Source organism: Anser anser (assembly GCF_964211835.1).
Source record: "Anser anser genome assembly, chromosome: 8".
Lineage (NCBI taxonomy): Eukaryota > Metazoa > Chordata > Aves > Anseriformes > Anatidae > Anser > Anser anser.
The window spans coordinates 15,592,760-15,614,697 of record NC_139728.1 but is presented as its reverse complement, the minus strand read 5'-3'; the positions used below and the strand labels follow the sequence as shown (position 1 = coordinate 15,614,697).

The 21,938-nt window shown below is 43.6% G+C and overlaps 1 protein-coding gene across 1 annotated transcript in view; it reads left to right on the top strand.

Moving 5' to 3' along the window:
* Positions 1-21,938, top strand: part of LOC310903603 (uncharacterized protein C1orf21) — a 105,935-nt gene that overhangs the window by 29,780 nt on the left and 54,217 nt on the right. The window contains exon 2 of the mRNA XM_083847153.1: positions 10,417-10,622. Coding sequence (XP_083703279.1) covers positions 10,529-10,622 — 94 coding nt within the window. The 5' untranslated portion in view covers positions 10,417-10,528. The remainder of the gene's footprint in view (positions 1-10,416; positions 10,623-21,938) is intronic.

Here is a 21,938-nt window from a genome sequence, read left to right as displayed (position 1 = left end):
AAAGATCCGAATTTCATCGTGATGAAGTAGGGTTTATTTATTAGCATCCAGCACATGCTGGATGATTCACTGTACATGACAAAACAGTGGCTATTCTTTATATCATTTCCTAAGTATCAAAAGTGTGATTGAAGATAAACAAGGTGAAAAGAGAAGAATCCTGTTTGTTAGCTTCTGGGGTTTTCTGCTGTCTATCCTAATGACACTTCTGCAGTAGGCACTTTCAATTAGTCTGTTTAAAATAACAATTGGAAATGCTCACCTACGTTATTGTAATTCAGTTGCTCAGAATATGCATGTAATGTGGTGATGGAAAAATACAGTAACACTGACTGAAGACTTTATGGTGATTGGTGCATATCGCTCTTGAAGCTGATTTTCATGAGACTGTTTATCAGTTGTCTGGCATCGTATAATTTACAGGTGCTATAAATGACGCCAGCATTTACAATTCCCTTGTTTTGAGGGCAGGATCTGCCAGAAGTTAATGCCATGCTAAGAAACTAGGCTCAGTTATATGGTGTTTCTTACAAATGATATCAAATTGACTTCCAGTTACAAGCTCCTTGCTCAGCCATGGCCATCCATGTTCACTTGCTTGTCAGGAAGGTGCACGATCAGCTGTTGGAGGAGCGGAGCAGAGGGCAGTAGTTAGATTTCCCCCTCCCTCCCCCCCATCCCACTGCCATTTTTCTTAAAAAATAAAAAGTCCAAATTCAATGCATTTTGAATTTAGACTCAAAATTGCTTTCCTAACATAATAAAAACATATCTAAGATAGCCTGTCTGCTGTGAGAATTCACAAATTTGTTTCCTTTTCTAATTTTAAAAAGAAATCCTTCTCACCCAGGAAGCTAAAAGGGAGAGAGGAAGACTATAAAGATATTGCAGGATTTATTCCCAGGAAAGCAGCTGCTATTTTCATGTGCAAAAAAAGCTAAGTGGGGGAGTAAGGGACCAATGAGCTTAACATTTTACAGCTGTTGGTCAGCTACATTTTAATGCTGGCTCCAGGTGCTTTGAAGTTTCACTGTCGTGGGGAGCCACAGAGCCTGGCCCCACAATGTGGTCCTGCACCGAGACCCCCTGGGCACGGTGAGGGTGGAGGAGATTCAGCTTGCTGAGTGATTGCCCTTAATCCTTTCTGGGCATAAAGTGGGAAATAACAACAAAAGGAAGAATTAGCAAAGATATAAATGAAATTTAACCAACACAACATGACTTTTGCAACATAGTGAAGTTGCCAGGGCTAAATGCTTTGAGATGGGTCCCTAAGGAAGATAAGACAGCTTTGGGGAGGGCTATACAGCACCCTTTTAGAGCGGGTATCAAAATAATCCCAAAGCAATGCTATGCTTTTGAGTCCAAGCACTGTTTAAATGCAACAGTTTTCTGAAGTTTCTGCACCAGTATTGACAGTAAGTCAAAATACTTTTAGTGAAGGTGATGTCTGCTAAGGCAGTGTTAGAAGTTCTTTGGGGCTCATGTGGAGAGCACACGTTGTTCCTTGCGCTGGCAGCAGTATATAACAACTAATGTCCTGCAGGTCCTGATGCATTGGCCATTGAGCTGGACGAGGAGCAGTAGTTGAGCATTTGTATAATAAAGGAATCAAAAGCAAAGCTCAGTATGGGCCGAAGGAAAAGGAGCCCAGATAGCCCCATGAGAAGGGAGGCCTACAAGGAGGGTGGCAGAAGAAATCGGAAAATATTCCTGAATCAGGGTTGTCCTTGTGGTGTCGAGATGGAGAAGGAGGTGCAGCAGGTGAGATTTCCCCATGTCTTGGGTGTGAACGGGAGGCACTGCTTTGCCTTTTCTTCCCATCAACTTTCTCTGCTTGGGTGAGTGCTTTCTGGCACTCTGCAGAGCTTCAGTGCTCTCAGGTGTCCACGCTGCGATATTTTGGCATGGGTTATCCACCAGCGTTACAGTCCTGTATTTTTCTGGCAGCTCAATTCATACAAAAAGCCCTCTTACGCATCAGTTCCTACTGATTGCACTTACGGTATAGGGAACCTTTTTCAAGAATTTATTACACATTTCTTCTCTGCTCCTGCAGGTCAGCAGAATGTATGATGTCACACAGTCTGTATGACTTTCTCTCCTTGCTTCAACTCCTGTGAGGCTCTAATGTTTTCAGCTGTTTTTTTCCTTCCTATTCATATACAAGTTTGGCAGAAAAATCACTGTAAGAGCTCAAATGTGTGGCCGGGTGAGTGTGAGGGGGCGTGGGAGAACACTTCATTTGCCGTTTGCTTTCAGGATTATTTCCTCTAATTTGTTCATGCTCTGTTATATACCTTTCACAACTGCAGGCATCATGCCAGCAATTCAGCTCCCTGCCTTTGAAAACTTCATGGTCTTGCAGCCAGACAGCTACTGATGCTCCTCCTTAGATGTGCTGTGCTCCATCTGCCATGTGGAGGGGGTCAGGAGCGTTACTCGAAATGCCTTTGAATGGGTCTTGGTCCTCGAGTCATTTCCAGTTTTAGTTTTCAGTAGCGAATAGCATTGATTAATTTATTTAAAAATCAAAACCACAGAGTTGCTGCTGTGTGCATGCAGGAGTCACTGCCATGGCATACGCATGCATTGATGCTTCCCTGAAGATCTGCTGACCTGGAGAGTTGCAATGCTGTTACACAGAAGTGGTTTCAGACCAGCTCTGCATCAGCTGCTGGTTAATCCTAAATCCTGCCTGGCTGCATTTCAAAGCAGCAGCTAGATCAATTGCTTTTAAAAACTTTTGATTGGTTCAACTGCAAATAGCTTTGAATTCAGCCAAAATGAGCCATTGCAAAGAGGAGTCGAGTCTGGGCGCAGAGTGATGTGACCTTGATGTCCTGGTAAGCTGGAGTGGCAGAAGTTCTGCTCACGCTGCTGGGACCAAGCGTCCCTTAAAGAGGGGATGACGCGGGCAGCTGGGAGCAGGCGTGCATTAGGAGTTGGAAGCTGCTGGGCGACAGCACCCAAACCAAACTGGACTTTCTCAAACGGGTATGGTGCCCTTGCCCTAGCTGCCCTTCTCCTCAGGGCTGCGGGTGTTTTGCCAAGCTGGCGTTCATGGGCAAAGTGTAAATGCTGGCACAGTCGTTCTTAAACCTCCTCTGTAGTCAGTGCTGCTCCGTAAGTAATGTTCTGCATGGGCTTTGGTTTTAGGAAATACAAGCAACATCTAGAGAACGTTTATGTGACTAAGTAGAAAATTGTATGTGACACGTTTTCCCTAAAATTTCTAATGGTAAGAATTGAATTTGTTTGAAACAATTTTTCTGAGGTAAAATAGATCCCTAGGCTGGGGGTGAAGGCACAGGAGCACCGAGTGGTGTATGAGATTCTGAGTAGGAGACAGCCGCCTATACGCGGAAATTTAATGCGGTCACTTTAGCAGGAACATAACATCAGACCAGAGTACAGGGGTAGGTTGGCAGCAACCTGAATAAGATGCAAGTTGGGGCAGAGTGGCTGGAAAGCTGTGCAGAGGAAAAGGATCTGGGGGTGTTGGTCAATGCTCTCCTGAACATGAGCTGGCAGTGTGCCCAGGTGGCCAAGAAGGCCAGCGGCATCCTGGCTTGTGTCAGGAATAGTGCAGCCAGCAGGACAAGGGAGGTGATCGTCCCGCTGTACTCAGCTCTGGTGAGGCCGCACCTCGAGTGCTGTGTTCAGCTTTGGGCCCCTCACTACAAGAAGGACATCGAGGCCCTGGAACGTGTCCAGAGAAGGGCCTGGAACACAAGTCCTGTGAGGAGCGGCTGAGGGAGCTGGGGTTGCTTAGTCTGGGGAAGAGAGAGGAGGCTCGGGGGAGACCTCATTGCTCTCTACCTGAAAGGAAGGTGTGGAGAGCTTCTTCTCACAGTTATCTAGTGATAGGACTAGAGGGAATGGCCTCAAGTTGCACCAGGGGAGGTTCAGGTTGGAAATGAGGAGACATTTCTTCTCAGAAAGAGTGGTCAGGCATTGGAACGGGTTGCCCAGGGAGGTGGTGGAGTCACCGTCCCTGGGGGTGTTCAAGGAAAGGTTGGACGTGGTGCTTAGGGACACGGTTTGGCAGGTGACATTGGTAGTAGGGTGATGGTTGGACCAGATGATCTTGAAGGTCTCTTCCAGCCTTAATGATTCTATATGCATTTTCGGGGATTTTTGAGGGAACACCCAATTACTGAACACCAGTTAACTGACTCAAGGGAACTTTTTCTTGTGGAGCTGTTAGGATACCAACAGATCAAGGGGTCCAAAGGAGAGCAAGACCCTGAAAGCGTGCGGTTACAGCTAATTGAATCAGAAATCCTTGTGCTTAAAAAAATGCACCCTGGTCCATGGGAACTACTTTTTATCTAAAGCAAGAATGCGTACAAGTATCAAATCTGCCATTATCAGTTAATGGCAAGATTCCTCTGACGCTATGCTGGAGAGCGCTGCGGCATTAACCAAGGCTTGCCAGCAACGCGTGCAGCTAGACGTGCATCCCCAGCAACTGGTGGGAAGAGAGCAGAGGGAATTTAGGAGGGCAAAGTGGCTTTTTCCCTGTGTGCTTACTATCCCTCAAGGTTTTTCTCCAAACCAAGCATTTTGGTTGCTGCTGCTGCTACAGATATAGTATCATTTTATTTTAGTTTAATCCTAAATGATGTGGTTGATTGGCTAGGTGTAATAGTTGCATCTTTAAATTGTTTTTAATTAGGCAAAGCAAGAGGAATTTTCAAAAGTGAAATGATGTTCAGACCCGTGCTTAGATGTGTACAGAACATCGCATAAATCACTGTTCCGATACCTCAGGGCTTTCTCTTATATCTTGCTCAGTAAACCATATCTTGCTTTTAAGCCATGAAGACAGAAATGAAATTAAATAGGAGAGCTGAGCTTATTCTTGGTTTTCTTTATACTTTAGAGGCGCTTGGGCACCCTACCCATTACAGTGGAGATGATGCTTAGATATCAGGAAACTCACGTAATAAGAAGAATTGAAACTGTTTTTTCCGTAGTCCTGCTTAGTATCTCCCATTGCACGTGCGCGCTTAGCTGGAATGAGATCACTAGCAGTCTGTTTCTGAAATCCCTTTGGAAGTAAATTACAAAACAACCTTTCTTCCCTGAAACTTGAGTTTTAGAAAGTGACCTCAGGCCATCAACTGTCAATGGAAAAGGTCTTGTTGCCTTTCATCAGGTGCCTCAAGCTGTGTTGTATTGGTTTTTCAATCAGCTAGCTCTGACTGTAACCTGAAGGAAGTACTGTGTAACGGACTGAGATACTGCAGAAACCCACCAGCTCTGAAATAGGCTCTGAATGTGTTTGATAGCAAAACGCCATACCTGAATGCGTTCTCTGTTGTGGAAGGGTCTCCACTGCAATTCTGTAATGTCTTCATAGCAGATGTAGCAATTGCTCACAGAGAAGTGGGAAATGCAGCTTAATTTTCATGTACTCCTTCTTTTAATGAAAAGGGTTTGTTTTCTGCGGAGGACAAGAACGTAGGAGAAAAGTCCTGATTCTTTGCAAATCCTGGGAGAGTAACAGCATCTACTGCGGTAAAGAGAGCTGTAGCACTGGGACAGATGTGGAAAAGGAAACAGCTGTACAGGTGAAATATGCTGTATGACACGCTTACTTTCTCACTAGAAACATACTGTCTCCTGGGTGTTTTTCCCAGCCCATAGTCTTGCAAAGTCTCGTCTGTCTTCAATATTTTGTGTGTTATTTTTTTCCCTTGCTTTCTAGGAGAATTATTTAGATGTTTGAACCGCATTTTGTAATGGTGGTAATCTTCCTGTTGCTTCTCCTAAGGTATTTGGGGTTTCGAAAAACAACAGAAAAAAATTAATTTTACATAGAAAAAGCAAAAGCTGTAGGTCCTGTGACTTGCTCCTGGGTAGCAGGGCTTTTCCCGCTGCTGCCACTTGAACCCACCCCATATGAACTCAGAGCAAGATTGCGATGCGATTCCCCTTTCCTTTCTTGTTTCTATTTTACTGTGCATGAAATCTCATCCCAGGGGCTCACTACTACTATTTGCCCTTATGAGACTGAATGGGGAGCAAACACTCCCACAAGTACCACATTGCTGTCGAGAGCTGCTCTGTATGGAAAACACTTGTTGCTTTCACACATCAGAACTGTGCATTGGAGAAATGCTGATTGCCAAAAAAAAAAAAAAAAAAAAACCAACAAACAAACCAAAAAAACACTAATTTTTCACACAAAAGTGGTAATATTAGCCTCAGTGGTACAAAGTCTGTCTTATAATAACCTGGCGATGCTAATTATTAGCATTCATTCAAGCCAGGACCTCCCTGCTAGGAAAAGCCAGGTAAGTGAGCTTATGTGATTTTTCTGCCCAATCTCTTCAGCTGTCAAGTCACAGTCTTCTTGTTTGTCCTTTGCAATGTGACTGGTTAAACTATCATTTCTGCTGAGCATGGCTTCGCAAGAGAGGATACATGCCAAGTGTATTTCAAATGTCAGTTCCACCTCCGTCCCACTGACTGGCTGCGTCTGGTTAGTTTGTTGATGGTATTTTTAGTGCAGGTCGAGTAAAATGCTGTACAAACATGGTGCGCTTTCTCTTTGTTTCCTTGTGCATTATTAATTTTATAGCACTGCACTCATTCTTTTTCTTTTCAGCAAGATTACCGCTGCATTCACCCAGCTGGCCAGAACAGCATGTTTCCAGTATGGTACTAAAATGCAGGAATAAGCACAGGAATTTTGCATCATGGGGCAAACAGTTCATGGAAGGGACGAAATGTTTAATTTCATGGCTAGTAATATCAGCAGGCAGAGCGAGTACGTTGTGGCCATGTGCTCAAAGCAACAGAGCATCACTACTCACTCTTCCTTTTTTCCTGACTTTTCTTTTTCCCCTCCTGCCTCTGCAAGGCGTTGCTCCAGCATCTGCCACCCTTGTTCTGCTGTAGCCTTACCCCTCTCATTTAGTAATTCATCGGCTTAATTTTCAGTGTTGCTTTGCTATCCACCAGCAATGCTGGCTTGAATAATTTGAAGAAGGAGGAAGAGAGCTTCTGTGTGTTTTTTTTCTTCTTCCTCCCTTAGGCCATTGGTGCACTTCAGAGGCAAAAGTTCTCTCTCTTTGGCTCAAAATGTCTTTTGGCAGTTGAAAAACAATTATAAAAAGCCATCGTTTCTGGCACAGGTGGGTGAGGTGAAGAAGAGGGATATGGTAGTGGAGGGACTGTGGTACTAACCTCCAACGACCCTTGTGGAATGCAAATCCAGAAGACGGTGCTGCTCTCTTTGATTAGAAAAAATAACTTGAAAGCCAAGTAGACCTATTTCTTATAAGAAATACATATAATTAAGAGCAGTAAGTTAAATCCTTGGGTTCTGCCTGGACTCGGCTGTGTTATAGGAAAAGTTAGGGTGGTTTTCCTGTGTAGCTTAGGGGTTTTTTTCACAGCTGCACAAAGCTCATTGCTTTGATCTCTTTGGTTTTGTGAAATTTTAACCCAATTTCCTGTGTGGTCAGCACAGAAAGAAGCTTGTAGATGTATCTGCAACCTGAAGAAGACGAAAGATTGGTTATCTCAATGCAAAAAAAAAACCAACAAAAACAAAAAACAAATACACCTCTGGTAATTGAAGAATAAACGTTCATTTACTGCAAAACACTGGACATCCTCCATCTGATATCAGGGAATTGCTTAAGGTTTCCAATGGCAGTATCTACCCTAATAATGAGCTCCCCTTTTGAAAGCACTCAGATGAAACTTTGGGGACCAAATGCAGCATCTGAGAGTCAGTACAGCCACCTTCTCTTGACCTGCACCGAAGATGTTAATAGTAAAGCCGCCACATTTTGTTTGGGGGTGGTGTAGACGCTTTTGATCTAAGAGGTTTTTCTCACTAGCATTTTGCAGATCAGAGCTTGTAAATTGCCTCTCAAATCTTGATAATTAATGATGGTGGGTGGTGAACATGAGTGGCAAATGGTTGGAGGTTTTCTTGCGCTTTTTATTCTAAAATCTGTGTGCCCCCAAAACGCTTGGGAAGACAAAAGGGAAAATTATGTTTGAGAAGAAGTGGGGGAGGAGGCCACGTGGACGCGTTATTCTGCTGCCATTTCAAGTCCTGCATCTCCAAAAGGATCAGCGGGCAGCCCACTGGGTGGGGACCAGCACCTCATTTTGGAGCAATTCCCGAACCTTGCCACTGCTGGGACAGGAAAGGCTGAAGAGAGCTAGAGTGTCACGGATTTTCTCTCTCTTCTGTAGAATTAATGCTGATTTTCTTTGCAGTGTCATCTGTCTTGCTGCACTGTATTAATGCTTGTCCCAGCAACGCACCCGGATATGTGTGTGGGAGATCGTTTCGGAAGAGCTTTCTTAGCCCTATTTATTGGCACCAGAAGTTGCCGCCCAGTATCCAAGTGTTAGTTACGTGTATTTCTTTTCAGACACTGTTGTGATTACTGTTAATGCAAAAGATAAAAACTATCAGTTCCTGTATTTGTGATGCTTCTCTTCCATCGCAGCCTGCCTTCCAACGGGGCCGTATTTTTAGGAAGGCAGGTGTGTGCTACCAAGGTACCGCAGGAGATGTAGCTGGGGTCGGTTTTTCCTTCCTTCCCCGAAGAGCTTTAGCCTGAGATGTTCTTGTTCTGCGCTGCTTTGCTCCCTTTCACTTCTGCAGCACCTGGTCGTGGGTGACAGGGCCATCGCCCTCCTGGGCACTAATCAGTGATTAAGGCAAAACCTGTTCTAACATTTTTCACTGTTTTCCCTTATCTGCCCTTTTGCAGAGGCAAAGCCCTGGAGCTGAATAATCCCTGCTGTAACTGAGATGTCTGCACAGTGCTGCAGCTTGCTCTGTGCTCTTCAATTTTCTGCGCGCTTGGTGTTTATGTAGCCCCCCCCAAACATCCCCTGCCCAAAACCAGCGCAGCAGCACGTGGTGAAGCGCGCATGGTTTAAGTCGCCGAGCGGCTGCTCGCCCTGGTGGATGTCAGGGCACGGGGGGAACAGACAGAGGAGGTGGGACCCGCGTGGCTGAATGAGCGTTTCGGTAACTCCGCTCCGATGTTCCCTGGTAGGGGCGCTGGCTTTACAGCGTGATGTTTAGCTGCTCCCTTAAAAACTCTCTTCTTCAAGTAAATTTGCATCGTCTAAGAAAATGAGCACTGCATGTGGCTTTGCAGATCAGGTAGCTGTTCCCCTTCCCAGTCTGCTGTTTCTCCTCCGTCTCCCACACCTGCACACACCTCCTCAGCAGGAGCTCAAATCCCACACGCAGCAGTGCGGTTTGACAGCCCCGGTCCATGCGCCGACTGCTCGGGGACATGCGGGGCGATGCTGAGAACTAGCTGGCTCTTAGCAGGGCCGTGGCTCTGTCTGTGCCTCTGCCAAGCGGACTGCAGGCAGCTCGGAGAAGGGCCTCGGCCACTGCCTGAGCAAGCAGAGAGCTTCCCTAGGCTAATCCTGGCTGCTCCTGCGAAACCTAGGTTTTCGCTGAAAAAACATACGTAACCTTATAGGGCAAAACGATACGTACATTTCTTGCAGGAGGGAAGGCAGCTCCTCAAGGAGGTCTGCTCGCTCCCTCCCACGGATGCCAGCGGGGTGCCGCTGAGCACTGGGAGCTGAGGGAGGAGAGAAGGATGGGAGAACGGGAAGGTTGTGCTCAGGGCATATATATATCTGGGAGGAAGGGTGGAAAAAAAAGGATGAGAGGCAGGATGCTGTCACACAGAGCAATGTGCGTGGAGGGCTGGCTGCAGGGAACAGGGACTGGGTGCATCGGAGCAGCTGTAAACTAGCTTTTTTTCTCCTCCCTTTTATTTTATGTGACATCTGGGTTCTTTAGGGAGCGTTATTCTGTCTTAAAATGGGCATCCTTGCCTTTTTGAGCAGCAGAGGTTTTACGGATCTGGTAGAGTAATGATCACATAGGAAAAAGATAATACAGCTGGCTGTCCTCTTTCACATCTATTAACATAAGATCTTTAATTGATTTAGGGGGTTATTTTCTCTGAACACTTGCAATTAGCAGCTCTTAATCACCAAAACACTTTCTTAGGAATCTGGCTTAATGGGTAGATTGTTTAAAGGGGTAGGAGAAGCAGATATTGCCAGTTTCTTATCATCTTCTCTCAAAAAAGAGGAAAAAAAAAAGAAAAGCACTCTGTGGGAATAGCTGGGTGGGTGGGAAACATATCTGTGTGTGGCTTGCTTTCTTCTGGCCCCAGGTTAAAGAGAAGGGCTGGAAGGGACTTGAGGATTGACTCCACCCATATGGTACTGATAGGTATTACTGAGTATATTTTAAAAATGTAAGAGAATGAAGACAGCCTGTGCTTTCATACTCCTCAAACCCCGTTATTTTGCTTTCTTGAAGCACTGCATTTATCGGTTCCATGTTGTCAATATGTGTAGTTCAATATTTTTCTCTCTTATGCTGTCTTTTAGGTAAAAGTCTCTTGACAACCACGCAGGAAGGTGGATTATTTTTAAAACAATGAGCATGCGTCTCTAGACATGATTTGTGGTTCAGTCCAGCTGGAGCTGTCTGAATGAAGCTATGGGCTGTGCGTCAGCCAAGCATGTTTCTACTGTTCAAAATGAAGAGGAAACTCAGAAGGGGAAAAACTATCAGAACGGCGATGTGTTTGGTGGTAAGTGGTGTGGGATTTTACCTTTCTCCAACATCACAAATGGTCTGGAAGGTATTCTGGGGAGTCTTAACCTTTCACAAAATAGAAAGGGAAATGTTAGACTAAATCACGATAATAACGCACTTGGACCCTTCAAGGGATAGTGCCATGATAGCTGAAATAGAGGTTGGGGTGAAATCCTTAGTGGCAGATTAACCTTCTGAGTGACGTACAGTACTGCCCTGCCTTTAACTTCTCAAGTACTAGGATAGTTCAAAGACAGCCGATTGCACAACCCCCCTATGTTTATATATATGTCTGCGTGTATATATTTGTCATTAGGTGCCAAAATGCTTGACTCATCTACTAAAAACAAAGTAAAAAAAAAAAAAATTAGAGAATTCCCTAGTACTATTGTTCTGTAAAGCAATAAAACACTAATGCTGGAATCCTGTAGCAAACAAGGTTTGAAGGTACAGAGAGACTGGAAATACCCTTCTGGGAAGGAGTCAGTGGTACTGCGAGGCTGGGAGCGTGGCACGGAAACTGCCCGGCACTGTGTGGGCAGAGGTCTCTGGTCAGGGTCTTATCACAGGCACTTACGCATCGGGAAAGGAAAAGTCGTCTGTAGATAAAATGTATGGTCAACTGCAGGATTATTTCTCCAGATTCTGAAAGTACAGGCTAAGTAGTTTTTAGATAATGATCTAAATAGTAATGTAGTTTTTAAAATATTAGGAACTGTCTGGAAGATTATTGAGAAATGAGAGTTCTAGTTCTGCCCAGATATTTATCTGAAAACTCCTTACTGTGACTACAGCAACTTGGTACTGTTCTTAAAATAGGTGCATTGCTACTGAGTATGCCAAAGTTCTCTTCTCTGGTGTTTTTTATAGCAATTGTTTGTGCAGAAGTGGGTATGACACATCTAGCAGCAAAAAATACCTCCCCTTAATTTCAAAAGCTATGATATTTTACTTTTTCAACCTTTCTGGGGGCTGGCTTGCTCCCAGCAATAGATCCCAAAGTAAGAATACCCGAAGTATTATTCCGAAGAGAAACAAATTGTTCAGGAAGCTTCAAGCCTAAACTGCATGTTATTTTCCCATGTGTGCTCCTTCATGAGCCTGAAAGATGCCAGTTTTGGAAATGAGTTCGTTATGTTAGTTTTATTTAAAACAGGCTTTAAGTGCTGTCATGAACAAAAAGCTCTCTTAGTTTCTGAAAGGAATTTGAGTCGATATTTTATTTAATATTTAGCAATGGAGCAGTTTTGGCAATATGTGTCTCAGCATTATTATTAGTATTTTTAAACTGCCAGAAGATCCAAACTTTAATGACAAGAAACCTAAAATAACTTCTGGAGGCAGAAGATCAAGAAGACTGAAGGGATTTAAAGAATTGCCACTTTGCAGAGCTGGACTGGTGTCAGCGGTACCATTTAGCTGTTCTGGGATCCTTCTGAGGACTGTTAATCTTCCCTATTTTACAGAAATCTGCCAATACCAGAAATACTGCCTGCAGTCGTCTATTTTCTGGTACATGTTTTAGTTTAGGTACGCAGTTTGTGATAGTTAAAGATCCAGTTGAGCGACGGATCCTCTTTTAGCAGAGTTTACTTACCATTGGTGTCTGGGACTCGTTGATTTGTCGAGTGGCAACCAGAGTGGGCACAGAAGCCGCGTTTCGTCCTTGCTGCTGAGGGACAGACTCCAGCTCAGGAGCTGGGTGAATAAGAAAGGTGAGCTGGAGGTGCCTGGCTTTACTGCTATCCTTTTGGGACCTATAAATGATCACCAGGAAGCTTAGATGCCTGGCTGGAAGCGGCAAGTTTCATGTGTATCATGCCTTGCATAGTTCCCAAACAGGACTTTTGATATAAAGATAGAGGCAAGAAAATTACACCTTAAGATTGTTTTTATCATACTTGTTAACAATCTTCTGGACTTGCCAAATGCTTAGAGATTTATCATAGGAGACAGTACTGTTCCTAATCCCCCTTCTTCCATGCTGGAAATTGTAGTGGCTAATTGCATTGTTTGGTATAAGGTAGGTCTGACAGCCCAGAGTATTCTGCCTGCTTCATTTTCTATTAAACTTTCCTGTCGTGAGACCTGAATTGCACATAACGTATCTGCAGTTATTCTGTAAGTCATCAAGGAGGAAGTCACTCAGCGCTGTGTCAGAGGGCTCTCACAACCACCTCCCTGCAAGGAGAGAGCGTAGTCGTGCTGGATTTGAACAGGTGATTGCAGCTAGGATGATAGAGCTTAGCAGAATAAGTTCCCAGATATATGGGAGGATGCAGAGAGTCAACAAAGGGTAGAGAACACTGCAATACTTCATCATGCTTTTCCCCATCCACTGCCAGGTGCCAAGATCTACTGAACATTTCCTTGCTTACTGCTTGGAAGGGACAGAAGTGTCTCATCCAGCCAGTGGCCAAGAGCAGAGCATCTCTACAGCCTGTAGGGATTAAATTTTAACTGCGGAACAACTAAGCAAGACCGAGGCGAGTGGCAGAGAACTCAGATGGAACAAGAAGGTAACAGAAAGGGAATTAATTAGAGTCAGTTGGTAAGAAAAGTAGTTTTGTGGTAGGAGTCAGCGAAGTAAAAGAAATAGAGATAGCAGGTGAGGGGGGAAGGTGGTTGACGTAGTGACAATGTTGATAAAGTCCTGCAAAATTAGTATGCCATCTGCAGTGCGCACATCTGGGGACTAATCTGTCACAAAGCACCTATGCAAAAGTGGCAAGTATGAGCCTCGTGCTCACAGTAGCAAGGGTTGCTTCAGATGACTTGTAACTGGAGGAAATCCTGAAGCACTTGGAACAGCAAAGATGGGATTCAAGGAAAATACCTTGGTGCTGGTGCTACCTTCCCTCATCTGAAAGACGTGGCGTACAGTGTATTGCCCCTCGCTGCTTGCCTCGCATCTGAGATGGAACTGGTACTCTTCTTTCTTCTTTGAACATCATCTGCAGACAAGTTGCAAAAAGAATCAGTAGTAAGGACTGTGCTTTCCACCCTGCTTTTGCATTAAGTAGGTCATTTTGAATGAGGAGAGAGATGAAAATACTTGATTTGGTTATCACCAGTTCTGCTCTTACCTTTGCCTTAGGCTGCTGGGAGTGTTTTTGCCACTTAAGGATTTTTGTAATGCATGGTTGAAAGAAAGCAAGAGCCACAAAGCTGGAAAAACTTCTAGCTTTTACACACACCATCCTTTTCCACAAGTGGGTGCTCTGACAAGCAGATGCTCCTGTGATCTTCTGTGAGCTCTGTCTCCTCTGGTTCTCAAGAGCTTTCTCACTTTGCTCCGCTGCTATAACTGTGGCTTCACAATAGCAAGAAGACCTACCTACCAAGGAATGAAGGAGATGGCCGTCACTGCCATCGCAGCTGTTTTTCAGGTAGGCAATGAGAACTGCTGGTGCCAGCCTACAGCGATGCCAAGCATGTGGTTGCTCCGTACCATCTCTGCTGCCAAGGTTGAATATGGTGGAAGTTTTTCAGAGGTCAGAGAAAGGGGGTTAGTCATAGCCTGGGGTTAGTAGGTTCCAGCTTGTTACTGATGGAAAAGAAACGTAGCTAGAATGAGGATGTTTGCTGGGGTAAGTGGAGAAGACCTGTGTGGCTGAAGCTAAAGATGGATTCTTGCTGAGAACAAGGTCTGCTGTGTGTGTAGTGGAGGCTGCGAAATATCCTTCATTGTCTGAACTGAAGAAGGCGTTGAGGCAGTCTCAGAGCTGTGTAAGTGGTGATGTCTCCAGGCTTCTCATTTTAGGTAAGCTCTAAGTCATGGAACAGGATTTCATGGGAAAGGAAGGGTGGAAAGGACATCAGTAACTGCTATGCAGCTTTTTGCCCTCTGTGCCGTGGATAACAATCCTCTCCTCACATTGCAGAACTTCCCAGAAGAGCATCGTTACTGTGTAGGCAGTTTTGCCTTCCTTTGCTGTGAACATACTTCCAGTCCTTCCACGCTTTCTCCTTTTCCTTTCAGGGCAGAAGCAGGCAGAGAAGCCATGCAGGCATTACTAGTGCCAGCGAGGCTGCAGCTTTGCCCTCTGCCTTTTCGTTGCCACTCAACTTGCATGCCGTGAGCCTTGTATTTGCTCTGCAGCCCTCCCTCCGAGCCCTCCGAAGGTGGCCTGTCTAGAAGATCACTTAACATTTCCAAAGCTGTCCTCAGGGGTTGGAATGTTTGTCTTACGGTTAATCCAACCTTCTGCAGAAGAAAAGGAGACGGTTACCAGGTGTACTATGCCTGGATTTTCATTTTTTCCTGGCCAGTGGGTTTTGCTTGACTGTAGGTGACACTGGATCCAGGGAACATTTTCTGAGCTGCTCAGAGAGGTGCAGTTTACAGCTTTTGCTCTTCCTCAGAGCCTCTGAATGCTTTTTCCTTTTTTCACTGCTGGTGGTTGGTTGTAGCCAAGTCTAATGACTATTGGAGAGATCAACACTTCCGTGAGGGCTTTTTTTGGACTTCCGAAAGTCACTGCAGGTTATGATTGTGCTCCGGTGCCTTATTTCTTCCCCAGCTTTTAACGTTCTTTTCAATTGAGGAGACACTTTGAGCCAGGTGTTCACTGTACGTTTGAATCCCTCATGTTCAAAACCAAGAAATGCACCACGAAACCCATGAATTCTGTAAGAACAAATTCTGGTTAACAGCAAACAAAACATTAAAATTTCTGTTTCATCCCAAACTGTAGAAGGCACCCTGCATTTTGTTGTAATGTATATTTAAATAATTGAGTTAGCAGGCCTATCAAAGGAGATGTTCTAGAGAAGATTGAATATAATATGATTATTATGCCTTGTTGGTCTCTAATGACTTTAAAATCCCTCTAATAAGGATAGTAATAATAAATCTTCATTTATTCATCATTTTACTTCAAAGCTGATTTCCAGAGCAATACATAAGAACTGTAATACTGTAAATACCAGTGAAGAACAAAATGTCATGATAGAGCTTTGAGCGTTGTTGATTTCAGGATATGTTTTAATAATGTAACATCTCTTGTAGATTAGATTTTATGTGCTCCTTTTTAAAAAAAAATCATGTGATGTTCATTAGGAGAGGAGTAATTATTGACATAATTTTTGTGTAAGAAAATAACTGGTAATGTGATGTGTTGTGGTAAAAACTACTTTAGAATCTGTTCATTAATCTGGGAGTCTAATCCAGATGTTTATGTGGAGCTCCTGAGCACTTTGCAGAAGTGAGAGTAAACATGGCAGGGAAGAATCTTATGGCAAATTGGTGATATCAGTGCTGCAATTGCCAGATAGGATTTCTATTACTAGCAGCAGCTCCAATTGCTAAACCAGTCTAAATAAAGCTGAACGCAAAGCACAACAGTATTTAAACCAATTTATCTCAGAACAACAGGGACGTTGCAAGAACAGGAAATCTTTAGCACTGAGGTATGATAGTGAGATTTGAAAAACTGATTGATGAACATATGCCCTGAATGGTGGCAGTCAGTCTGCAGTGTCAGGAAAGCAGTGACCCACCTGGCAGGGAGGGCTCCCTCCTCTCCCCACATGGAAGAGTTCAGCTCAGCCACCCGGAGGTGCTGCTCTGAGCTGCTCTAACTGAGCTGGAAGGAGGTATCTTTGCTTAGGTTCTTGTTCACCTATGCCACAGAGTAAAACCCAAAGACTTTTTCAACTCATCATGATTTTTTCTTGCTACCTGTGTGTTTTACAGCTTTGTCGCACTCCTGATAACCTCTGCTTTGCTTGTTTCCGTCCTCGTGTCTGCCCTGTCTCATCCGTGTGGGCATCTCTGCCCACTGCCGCATACAGCAGAGCTCTGACTTAATTATTAAGTTTGAATGGAGTGGTCAAAGATGGTAAAATAACTGAAACTTCTAAAACATACCCACTGTACACAGGAAGAGAAACTTGAGGCTGGACTTACCTTTCCTAAATATGCATCATTTCCCCCCAGAATCTTGTGCCTGAACTTCTGTAGAGATTAGTTTGTTTGAAGGCTCTTTCCTTGATTGGCAGGACTAGAAGCATCATCTTACTCAAAGCTTAGGCTCAGATTGTTGTTCGGGACACTTGTTGTTTGCTGGCCTGTGAGCCCAGCAGACTGTTCAGATGTCCTTAATTAATGCGAGAGAACTTCCCATGCCTGTCTTTCTCCATCCAGCTCTTGTGTGTACAGTTCTGCAGATGGTCTTCCACACATTGGAAGCAGTGAAGCTTTTAGATAAAAACTGCAGTGAGAAAAATGTATTAGAAGCATTTTTGGTGAATAATACCTTCCTATTACGTCTTTCTTTCCCTCGTCTGTCAGAAAAAAATGGTAAAGTTGAGAATGAGATTTTTTTTTTTTCTGGCCAAGCTGTCTTTTATTGTGGCCGCCCATACTGAACTGAAACTGCCTAGAAAGAAGTAGCTTAAGGAACATAACTTCTGTCATTTTAGCCATGAATGCATGCCATGATCATGAGGTCCTTCTGCACTAGGCTTCACGCAGACCCGCAGCTCGCTCTGCCTGGCAGCATTTATTTTATTGACTATCTTGATCAGCTGATTAGCACTCAGTGAGTAATTGCTGCAGCTCATTTGTCTGTCCTGACATGCTTCTGCAATGTCAGACCTTACTTGTTTTAGGAACAGTAGTGGTTATACATAAAGGGACCAGCACCATGCAGTGTCCTAATACCGAAGTAGATATTTTGAGACAATAACTTCTAAAGACATTTTCAAACATGAACAAGTGCATCTGGTACAACCACAGGTGCTCACTCCAGCGGCGCTGAATTCTGCACTGCATGGAGGTGAGTGGCACGTTCTCTGAAAACCTGGTCTCAGGGGCCAGAGGTGCAAAACCTTAAATATCACTGTGCATTTTAAACGAGGAGGTTTTCATTGCTTAAATTCAAATTCCAGCTGAGCTCCCGAAAGGGTAACTTTCATGTTGTTTGTGATTTCAGCAGCTCGTGTTGTAAAGTAGTTCTTGCTTACATATTTGAAAGACCAGGAAAAGCAGCTGAGTGTATTGCAGCGAAGGGCTGAGGTACATTGCAGTATGTGAGCATCTTCCAGAATTACACTGGACTTTTTTTTATTATTAATTTTAAAAGAACTGTTGCTGAAGAACAAATCCCAAACACGTGGTAAGGTAGAGTGTCTCTTTTGAATAAAATTGTATTTATTAGTTTAACAACAACTTTGTTTTTATCCACACTGTTCTAACCTGATTTCATGACAGTCTGGTTTCTTATCTAAGTAAACATGGGTCAGTATTAAACACATCTGTTTCAGGAAGTGAGCGAGAAAAATAAAACAAGAAAATCTTTCAGTGGGAAATGCAATAACATATTTATCTAGACTTATGGTGTATTTGTTTAACTAGGACAACACCCTTAACAAGTCAATAATTTACTATTTTATTTCTACAAGGAAGCAACAAGGTTTAAAAAAAATTCAAAACAAAACCAAATCCTGCCATCGTATTTTTTTCTAGAGACCTATTAGCGATCAGCACTTGCAAAGAAAGCATTTTCCCCATCAATTCAATCTTTGTTTTCTTCTTTTGTGAATAAAGCTGGCTCATCTTTATAGCCCTTTTGTAATGGGCACTGCTTTTGCAACGTGAGGAAGAAGTTCTTCTGGGCTTTGGGTATCACAATGGCTAGTAGCAAAACAAGCTCTTCGTCCTGCTCCAGGAAGTAAAGGTAGAGAGAAATGTGTAAAGAATATATAAAGAGCCTTCCGTGGAAGGTGTAATGGGCCAGCATCTCCCTGGGAGCTTCCCTTCCACTCTTCCAGCGGGAGCTCTGTGAGGGGCTACTTGGGGGAAGTTTTTTTGGTTTATTTTGTGGAAGTCTTCTTAAGTTGTATTCATGGTTGTGTTCATTGAAATTACATGCATTTTATCTCTTGTTTTTTGACTTCAAATATATATTGAATTTCTAACTGTAGGAATTGGGAGGATCTTGAGATATTTTTTGGATGAAAGTGTTTGACTAATATGAGCACTCTAAGCACACATTTCCTATTTTGATTTTTTTTAAGCGATTATTTAAAAACTCCCTTTTCTTATGCTTTTTTTTCCCTACCCAATCATTTGCACTTCCAGCATCCCCTAAATGTGTGTGCTTATGTATTATTGGCATGTAGCAGCTTCCAATTTGATTTTAAGGAAGCAGGCAGCAGAGCAGCGAATGGGACCAGTGCTTCCAGTCTCACCAGCAGGTTACGTGCAAGCAGTGGCGGTAAGGACAAGGGAGGAGATCAGTAACAGCACAAGGTGGTGTGGAAGAGCACTTGCGGCTTGGTATGGAGAACTGAGAGCTGATTTGTGACTTGGCACATGTGGCGTTACACAAGCCCGTGGGACTGTATGTCTCCTGCGACTGCACGGTTGGTCCCTTGTGCTACTGCAGCTTCCTTAGGATGGCCCCTTTGTTATCATCACCTGTTGAAGGTTGCACCTCCTTCGGTGGTGGTACATGATTGCTTTTGGGGCTTTAGATAAAACCTTGCAAGGTGGATGCTGCTGGGGAGAGTGGACATCTTTCAGAGATAACAGATTATCTCTGAACACTGCAACAAGGATAAAATGTTAATCTCTGCGACAGGTTAATTTCGTAGCTCATCAGATGGCCTGCAATAAAGTAATTTAATTAACTTTTGTATCTTTTGCATCTGGAAATGTGTGCTGTATTTTATAAATTAAGTTTTCATTGGTTCCCCCTCCCCTTTTGGTTTACAGAAGTACCAGCGATGAGGAGACGTTAGTGCTCCTCGTGAATCTTCAGGACCTGGCTGGTCCTGGATAATCATTCTGGCCTTTTCATAATGCAATTAGTAAAATTAAATAGCCGTGGATTTACAAATACTCTTTCTGAGGTACATGAGCAGTGAGAATATGATAGACTAATATTAATAGAAGAAAGCTCTAAGCCAGGATGGACGTGAAAATAGATTCTAAGCCATACGTTGTGGGACAACAATCTCGTCTAATAGCTGACTGATTGGGAATGACATTACCTGTTAAGAAAAGACAAACCAACGCTTTATTGACAAGGAAACTGAAGACGCTTTGTCGTGTATTTGCAATGACAGGAAATGTGTAATTTTGCATGGTTTTATTCCTATTTTTTCAAGGAAGTCTTGGGGCTGCACAGTTCAGGGAAGGTTTTTGGTATGCAACAGTGGAGGCTCCAGGAGGGCTGTAAGGAGCTGGTACCTCCATTGCTGTACAGCATCTGCATCTCCCCCAAGACACAGGTTTTGTCACTGCCACCTACAGATTTGCTTGTCTTGTGTCTCATAGTTGGATTGCTGCTCACCAAGTATATTGTGAACTCAGAAACTTTCCTAAGGCTTACAGTAGTTACCGTAGCGCAATTAAATTTGTGATGTCTGGAAGTCGTCCAGTTGTGTCCCCTTGTTTCTGAACTGCTGTGACCTCCAAGTTGTTTAATCACCAAGGTTTTTTTGTTTTTGTTTTTTTTTCACCTATAAAATGAAAGCAGTGCCCACCTGGCAGGAGTTTGAGGCTTTGCTTAGTGTTCACAAAGGGCTTTGAAAACCTCCTGTGAGAGGTGCTCTGGAAAACCTGTTGACAGATTCGAGGGTTTCTCTGTGCTCTGTACATCTGAGCTGTGGGTCTCAATATCACGGTAGGAAGTTTTAGCCCTTCTTTTATTGTAGTTTGTTATATTCCAAGTCAAAGTTTACTCCTTGCCCACTCATATTCCCTTTTTTCTCTCCCTTCCTCTGCTCCCTAACTAAGAGGTTTATCAAAGTGAAGCCAATTCCTGAATCTTCTGCAGTTTGAGTGGTGCAGAATTTTTTCTTCAGGGCAGGGCCACACAATTTACTTGGTCTTGGCAACCACCAAATCCATTTATGGTTTTTAAATGTAATGAGTGATTGGAAGTGAATTGCTGAACTTTCAGCTCCTGTAAGATGCACCAAGACCTTTCCTGGGTTGTCCCTGCGCTGCAACAGGGCTGTGGTCTGGTGGTGCCCTAGCAGAAAGTTGCAACCTCTATCTGAAAACCCGTCTACTGATTTCACCTGGATAGCAGTGTTTTTCAAGCCACCAACCCTTTGTTTTCCAGACGACTGTTCCTTTAACATCTTTCCGCTTCTTGTTTCCTCTTCTGCTTTCATTTCTCAATTTGATCTTTTTAGTGGGCTAGATAATTGCATTTACTGCTTATCCTTCCTGCAGAGCACCATAGTTATAATCTCTTTCACCTGAGAAATGGTTTCCTTTGAACAACCTTGCATCTGGCACAATGTTACAAATGAATTAAATATATATATATATATAAAAATATCTGTGTGAACGTACATATATATATATGAGTTGTACAGTTTAAGCATACAAAAACTGCATAGCTGCTAGATAGTTATGCATGCAGAACATCAGAGATGGTTTTTGGCTGATTAATTATGCTCAAGTGCACGAAAGTCTTTAATTATATTATCACATGGCTGTTTTTTCAATGCCATCTTATGTATAGAGCTTCCTCAGATCTAAAACACAAATGGGTATTTAAAAGATTTGGAGATTGTGTAATTAAAGACTGGAAATTGCTTATTTGGTAACCGGACAAGTTCTGCGGTTGGCCATTTGTGCAAGTTTAACTTCCTAGAAAAAATATGTCCTAGAAATTGTTAAAAAGATGCAGAGAGCTGGCTTCTGGATGTTGTTTGTCTCTCTGGGGGAACGGGTCAGGAGCATCTCTGACATTTTCACCTGGGAGCCTTCATGAAGCAGAGCAGAAGCAGAGTGTTTCTTTTCTCCACAGCGTCCAGGAGATGTTCAGATGTCTTATCCTCCCCTGGCCACACACACGCCCCCCCCTCAAGATCACTTGTCCCCAGGAGTTGGTTTTCACCTAGTTTTGGAGTACTCTGTGTCTTCTTCTTGTCCGTGCATTTTCCCAGCAGCCCTGTGAAGCAGCAAAGGATACTTTCTAGCTAGCGGTCTGTGGTGTAAGGAGAATTAACCCCGAGGAACATGGAGGAAGGCTGAGCTAGAGCTTTTGGTCATACGCTGACGGGTGATTGTCGTCCCTCTCATCCTGTGAACGTGGGGCGGATGACCAACATGCGTGGAGGCCAGCCATGCAAACCATGGTTGGTTGCCATTTGTCTTCCATGTGATGTTAATATAGAGATTGCATTACTTCTCACAAAAAAACTCAAGTGCTTGCATATCAATGCATATATATATTATTTTTTTCCCTGTCAAAGTTCTTGTCTGACCTGCTGCTGACGGAGACCTAGCTGGCATGAGGCACTGCAGCGGGCCAGTGCCCTTGGTAAAAGGTTGCTTAGCATG